Here is a 6,861-nt window from a genome sequence, read left to right as displayed (position 1 = left end):
TTAGTTAAGTTTGGCAAATAAAAACATATGACAACAACTTTATTTAGTTAAAAGAAAAAAACATGGTCCTTGTGCGTAAATTGTCCCTGCATTTTGGATGGATTTTTGTTTATTAAAGTTGTAAAAGGGGGATTCCTCTTTAGAACTCAGCACTACTTGCTGTAGTTTTGGTTTCAGTCAAGTAGCGTTTTTTCCTTCACAAACTGCAACTTGACTGATGTTAAACTATGATAAATATTTACTACTGTTATGATTCTGCCAAACTAAGTCGTGATCAGACCTGACCTGACCTGTATATGCATTTTAAAACTGAACATATCATGTTTTGCCCATATTATGTAATGTTTAGAAGTTTAACTGGATACATTCTTTGGTGGTTTACTCAAAACCTAGTCCTGAATTTAGACTTTTTATGGGGAAAACTACAGACTTAGACTACTGAATATTCAACTCAAAGGTAACTTTATTACAAATTAAGTAAGTATTTAGATTTCACTATCATTTGGTTGTGTTTTGTGTATTTTTTATTTTTTATTTATTTTTACCTCCCCTATGTCTTTACCTGTTTGGGATCTTTTTTATAGTTCGACCTGTTACTACATGTTTAGCCATAGTTAATCTAATCTGTCTCACAAATGCTTAGAAGTCAATCTCTGTTTTTACAATAAACCATGTCCTCTTCCAAGAAAAGAAATGAGGTTTGTCAGTAACATTCTAATAATAATAATAATAATAATAATAATAATAATAATAATAATAATAATAATAATAATAATAATAATAATAGTAATGCATTTGATTTTGGATGCTCAGAGACGCTTAAATTACTGATTACTCAAACATGTACAAATCAATCCAATTAAAAACGAAAGTAGTGATTAGGAAAAACTATTATAACACTGCGAAAAGCTCATAAAAGTATTTGAAATTATAAAATTGTTTCCATAATATAAATCATACAAAAGAATTTTTCAGACAGTTTATGACGGTCATCTTTGTACCTATAATGACAAAGACAATGAATCATCGTTTGTTTAGTTTTAGTTTTGGTTGTTATTAACTCCACTAACATACCATTAGTCATATCAGAAGGGCTTTTTGTATTTCATCCATCATCCATTAATCCATGTTAAAGGAAACTATTATAATTACTTTTGTTTTATTAGATTTCTTTAAGGCTTCTGTAGCATAGCAATACGACCACAAGGGGGCAGTAAATAGTCTTGGTGGAAATCTGCACATAGTAAATTAAATACTTGCAATAATTTTTTTTATTATAAAAAACACAAAAATCCCTTAATGAGAAATGTATACAGCATTTGTAATTACTGGGTTATCGCTCCATAAACTTTACACACTGTACATACAATAACATTTCCATAGGACTAACATATAGGGTAACTCCATAGGACATAAAGCTTAAGCACTGTATCTCTGTACATCACTGTATATTTGTCAAGTATTTTCACATATCAAACACATCTTTGTGGTAACTGGAGCACATTATGACACACAGATAAGACATGTGTGTGTCTGACACGAAGGGGAATGCAAGCAGATGTGAACTGCATTCTTGAGATAAAGCCTCTTCAGAAATCTTTCATGTACACATTTTTAAGTACTAATACCTAATGCAGTTTTCATGTTTACACCGACCTATACTTTGAACATGTACAGTATTACTAAGAATGTCTTTGACTCTTTACACTATGATACATTGTACTAACATCACATCAGTCACTGTATTAGACTTCACTACTCTGAGTTTAGTCTTAGTTACTTAGTCACTGAGATTTCAAGTGCGAGTCTTTAATTTCATGCAAATATCTAAGTAATCTTCTTGAGTCCAATTCATCTAAACTCATACAAAAGTTGAATGCTAGATTTACTGGAAGTGCAAGTCATCAGGAATACATATGCTGAATTTTAGCTATGTACAACCCTATTTCAACTCATATTTTTAATCCGAGGGCCCAGAAGTCAACAGCTAAAAAATTGAAGAGTGTCCAAAACCTTCAAAACAAATCATACTTTTAAAAAAGCCAAGTACCTATATTTTCTTATAATAGTTCAGCCAACTACATGCAATTATTTCCATGTTTAACAGACAAATCTAAAGGTATCTTCATTTACATGTCTGTTATGCAAAAGGCTCAGTTTTCTGTCCTATTTTCAGCTCCAAACGCCCCTCTCATTCATTTAAATGACAGTGTTCCTTGTTGGTTTTGATGCTGTCTGTCCTGTCGAGCTCTCGATGGGGACTTGTGAATCTTTATACAGGAATGGGAAGTAGTTGGAGAGGTACAGGCCTTTAAACTTTGTGCTACAAAAACAGTAGACCATGGGATCCAGGAGACAGTCCATGTAGGACAACACCATGAGTCCATCGAAAGCCACTGCTGCTTTGTCCTGGTACATCTCAGGCCACTCCTGCACGCGGGCAATCAACAGAACCATCCGGGCCAAGGTACAGGGCAGGAAACAGAAGGAGAACACCACCATAACGGCCATGACTAAAAAGGTGGCGCGCTTTAGCTTGGTCTTGTCTCCGACTGTCTTCTTCCTCAGGCGGTTCACGATTCGGACGGTGCAGTAGACTAGAATGAAGAAGGGAATGATGATCTGAGAGAAAAACACAGCCTCTCGCAAGCTGTCCACCACATCCTGGAAAGATGAAAAAACAACAATTGAATAATCCTGTTTTTACAGATTATGTCAGCAATTTGATATACTGGTGCATCTCAGATGATGAAAATCAAATATTCATGCCTACTGTAAATGGTAATCCAATTCTTCATGTTTCTGGGGTTATGACTATTCTTACTAGTATACTTTGGTGAATGTCTTTCCCTGCTTTTTACACTCATTTTTCTTTCACTGTGAAAATATAACATATAACTATAACTGAAATTGCACTACTGTGCTGTACCGAGGGCACTCACTGCCAGCTCAATCCTTGTTTTCTTAGCCTATATCATCAGAGGTATAATAATCCCTACGGAGTAGGGAAACATAGCCAGACTGGACTGTACTGGACTGGAATCCCAATATCTTGAGGGTTCATGTCTTCAGATCCTGAGTTAACTTGTGCTTCCAGTCATGCCAGTCCTTCCAGTCATGCCTGTTCAATGACAAGATCCACTCTAAATAATCACATTTCTTATCTTTTATTCTTTTTTATTATCTTTGGCCAGTTGCAGTATCATCGGCTCTTTAAATTCATGACATGCAGTACGTTGGACTTCCACTAGAGGTGTAGGTAACCCATCTAGTGCATCCATGATGTTGACAGATGCCAGGCTGCCCACTTCATGGCTGATAGTCGGGACAGAAATAGTTCCTGAATGTTGCTGCTGCTAAGTGGACCTCTTATCCAATCAATCACACATACTGGTCCAGAACAGTCTCCAGCACATTCACATTTATCTCACCAATAGTTTTTATTTTACTGAGAAATTGCAGTCTGCATGTAATTGTTTCATATACTTACAAAATGGGAAACAGTAGTAAACCGTGAATGCCTGTGACGTGTCAAATAGTTTTATCTTTACATGATTTGTGGTGAGTTGTACTTTTGGTAATTGTACTGATGTTGTCTATTAGCAATGATAACATGGCCTGTGAGTTTTTCTGCAGGTGGGCTGAAGCTAGACTTGATGCTAGATGCTTGATACTTTAGATACATTTATAAATAATTTTCTTTGTAGGGTTTGAAAAAGTGGTACACATTTAAACAACATTTTAAATTTCTATCTATTAGTTAATACATATTTAAACTAGAGGAACATTTTCTAGGCAATTTATATGAAGAGAAAACAATCTGATCATATTGGTGGTGTTCAGATTCTCGAATGTGATAATGTCATACTCCCAGATGGGGGCAAAAGTCAATTTTTCCTATTGATGACATTTATTTTACTAGGAAATATCTAAAAGGTAAATTCCCAAATGCTGAACCTGATCATTATTAGTGTATAGACAATAAAATTTGCTATATTGCAACAAAAACCTGCATTTTAACAATATAAATTTCAGCTGTCTTCATCAGTTTCTACATATTATTGACATATAGAATGCTCTGATGTCACCTGAAACACAGCACTAGTGACCACTGATTTCATACCTTCCTCTTATCTCTTCACGCTATGGAAAAATACAGTTTCGAATGATGTTTAGGTAGGATTACACAACACTTTCCTTCTACTTCTTTTAGGACTGAAAGGTTTTTATAAAGGTTTTTAGTCTGGACTTTTTTCCTTTGATGTTAATTATATGGTGATCATTTATGTTTTAATTTGTTGTATTGTGATTTTAATGTCTTTCCTATTCTGTTAAGCGCTTTGAATTACCTCGTGTGAATTGTGCTAGACATATAAGCTTGCCTTGCCTTGCCAATTGTGGTTATGAGGTTGGTTGCGGTTTGGTATTGACAAATATGGGACAAATTGTCTTAGTATGACGTGAGTGACGAATCCCAATGTTCCACTTTGTGTTTGGTGTATTCCTTTTTCAAACCCATACTTTCATTCATACATTTTCCATTACCTTGATCAGTGCATCATCTTTAGTATCGTTGTCATCAGTCTTGTGGCTGTTGCAGCAGTCAAAGTTCTTGAGCATGGTGGGAATAGTGAGGGGCAGGAGCAGGATCCAGATAATTATGGAGATATGCGGTGACTTTTTCAGCGCTTTCAGTAGATTCTTGCGCCCGGGGTGGACCACATTAAAATATCTGTCTATGGAAGTCACTGTGAGGAAAGCAATACTAGCGCCTCGATTCAAAAACAACATAAACAGCATTGCCTTGCACACTGCGTCATTTGGACTCCTCCTCTCCCCCTTGATGTAGTTGTGTGCCTTTATGGGCAAACAGAACAGCAACAAGATATCAGCCAGGACTAAGTTGAAAAGAAAAACATTATTGGTGTTTGATTTCCAAAACTTGAGCTTGAAAATGAATAGATGCAGGACGGATGCATTGAGTGGCAGTGCTAGTATAAATATAATGATCATCACAGCTGCATAGAACTTGTATAGGTTCTTGTTAGTGGCTTCACAGTCCTCAATGAGCTGATAAACTACTTGCTGGGTTATGTTCTCCATGGTCAACACTGCAGTCAGTATAGTTGGAAAATGATCAGCTCAAATATGTGCTATGACTAAAGAATGCAATCTCACCATTCCAGTTGCAAGATGTTACTTAGCTCAGCTTATTTGCAAATCCCAAAGAAATCTTGTCAAACTAGTTTTCCCCAGTCCATGTAAAGTCATTTAATCCTTATTTTCTTCAAGTTGTTGTTTTGGTGACTTAAATCTGGTAGAAAAGCAATAGAAAAAGTCCTGTTTAAAAAAATGGTGGTCTGGGAGTAATCCTGCTGCTGCGTGAAGTGAAAAGACAAGTATTCTAGTTTTTGTTCCAGTTGCAGTTAGAGTTATAGTAGCCCCGCCTTTTTGCCCAGGGAGGTGACTTAACATCTGCTATTCCTGACATGTTCATATACTGACAGGCCAATATGTTTTTGACGGGAGATAAAAGAGAACAGTCTAGTAAAATAAAAATATGTGGTCTTTTAGTGCTACATGTAAAGAAAGTTTAATCCATACAAGTTTTTACCAAGGTTCAAGTCCTGTGCTTTACAATGGGCTTTATTAGGTAGTAAAGGTTCATGACTTCTGGTATAGTCCTGGTTTAGACAATTTAGACATGGGGTTTAGTAAGTATAGACCTGGTTAAGACTTGGCTCAGTTCAGTGTTACGACTGCTTTGGTTTGGACCAGGTTTTTAATAATTGTATAAACTTAATTTAGTCCCAGTTTAGATCTGTTTTAGTTAAATTTAAGTTCAACTTTAGCAATGGTTTAAACAAAGACCTGGTTTAGATAAGGTTTAGTGGCATAATCCTTAAACCTGCCATAGACCTTAGAAGTGATTACATCCAGTCATGTTTTCAAGGTTTTATCAAATTAGTAAAAAAATCATATATGTCCAGGGGACTCATGTCTGATTTTTGGCACAAAGTGTGAGAATCCAGACCTTTTGGGACTTGCAAAATCCCAAACGTTAGCTACTATAGACCTGGTTTGTACGTCCTTCACAGATGGAACAGCTAGAGAGTTAGCAGACGTATAAAACTCCTTCGGGAGCACTCATTTGGTGCTTATGTGTAGCATGTTGGGGAAATTAGCCAGAGGAATGTGATGTCCAATGGGAGGGTTTAAAAAAGAAAGCCTGGAGTATTTGGCTTGGGTTGAGCATGCTCGTTGTGGAGTTCCCAGGTCAATGACAAGTCCAGACAAGGCGAGAATTCAAGACTTTCTCCAGGATGCATGTCAAGCACAATGACAGAAAAAGAAGCATCTAAAGTCACTAAGGTTGAAGTTACTACAAGCAAATGTAGACATCACCATTTGAACAACATGAATTACATTAAGCCAAAGAAAGACAAAAAATATGTTTTTGTCTTAATTTTAAAGGTAATGTGCATCCACTGGCTTAAATACAGCGATACAATCACATCTGATTCCTGAATACCATTAGCTGTCCTATACTGAGAAAACATTTCATTTTTGGTGCAAATTGATTTTAGTCACAATATCTGACAACCAGAGCTCATGTTGTAATTTGATACAAATCAACATTATCAGTGAAATCAATATTTGATTCAAACTGTTTACATATTTGAGAACATGATAATATTAAGGAACGATTTAATTGTGTTAACTTTCAAAGGCCAAATCTACTGAGAATCATTTATACATTATGTTAGATATCAGTAAACATAATTGTTGTTTTAAAGGCCATTATAATGCTAATGTATAATGAGTTGTACTTTTTTCAGATATTGTTTTCAGCCATTCGCT

At 35.7% G+C, this 6,861-nt stretch overlaps 1 protein-coding gene across 1 annotated transcript; it reads right to left on the bottom strand.

Annotated features, from left to right (window-relative positions):
* Positions 1-1,299: 1,299 nt before the first annotated feature.
* On the bottom strand, positions 1,300-5,382 carry LOC117392478 (12-(S)-hydroxy-5,8,10,14-eicosatetraenoic acid receptor-like). The gene is made up of 2 exons (XM_033990570.2): positions 4,546-5,382; positions 1,300-2,664 (listed from the first exon to the last, which is right to left on the bottom strand). Exons 1-2 carry the CDS (start codon positions 5,101-5,103, stop codon positions 2,200-2,202), a joined length of 1,023 nt encoding a protein of 340 aa, XP_033846461.1. The 5' UTR covers positions 5,104-5,382; the 3' UTR covers positions 1,300-2,199.
* Positions 5,383-6,861: the final 1,479 nt, after the last annotated feature.

The sequence above is a fragment of the Periophthalmus magnuspinnatus genome, chromosome 24, assembly GCF_009829125.3.
Source record: "Periophthalmus magnuspinnatus isolate fPerMag1 chromosome 24, fPerMag1.2.pri, whole genome shotgun sequence".
Classification (NCBI taxonomy): Eukaryota; Metazoa; Chordata; class Actinopteri; order Gobiiformes; family Gobiidae; genus Periophthalmus; species Periophthalmus magnuspinnatus.
Note: the sequence above shows the minus strand (reverse complement) of the source record. Positions and strands in the feature narration are given on the sequence as shown.

Excerpts from the sequence above, each read along its gene's own strand:
- LOC117392478 (XM_033990570.2), bottom strand. The coding sequence starts at position 5,103 with ATGGAGAACATAACCCAGCAAGTAGTTTATCAGCTCATTGAGGACTGT. Across the intron at positions 2,665-4,545 it reads AAGATGATGCACTGATCAAG|GATGTGGTGGACAGCTTGCG; the intron begins GTAATGGAAAAT and ends TCATCTTTCCAG.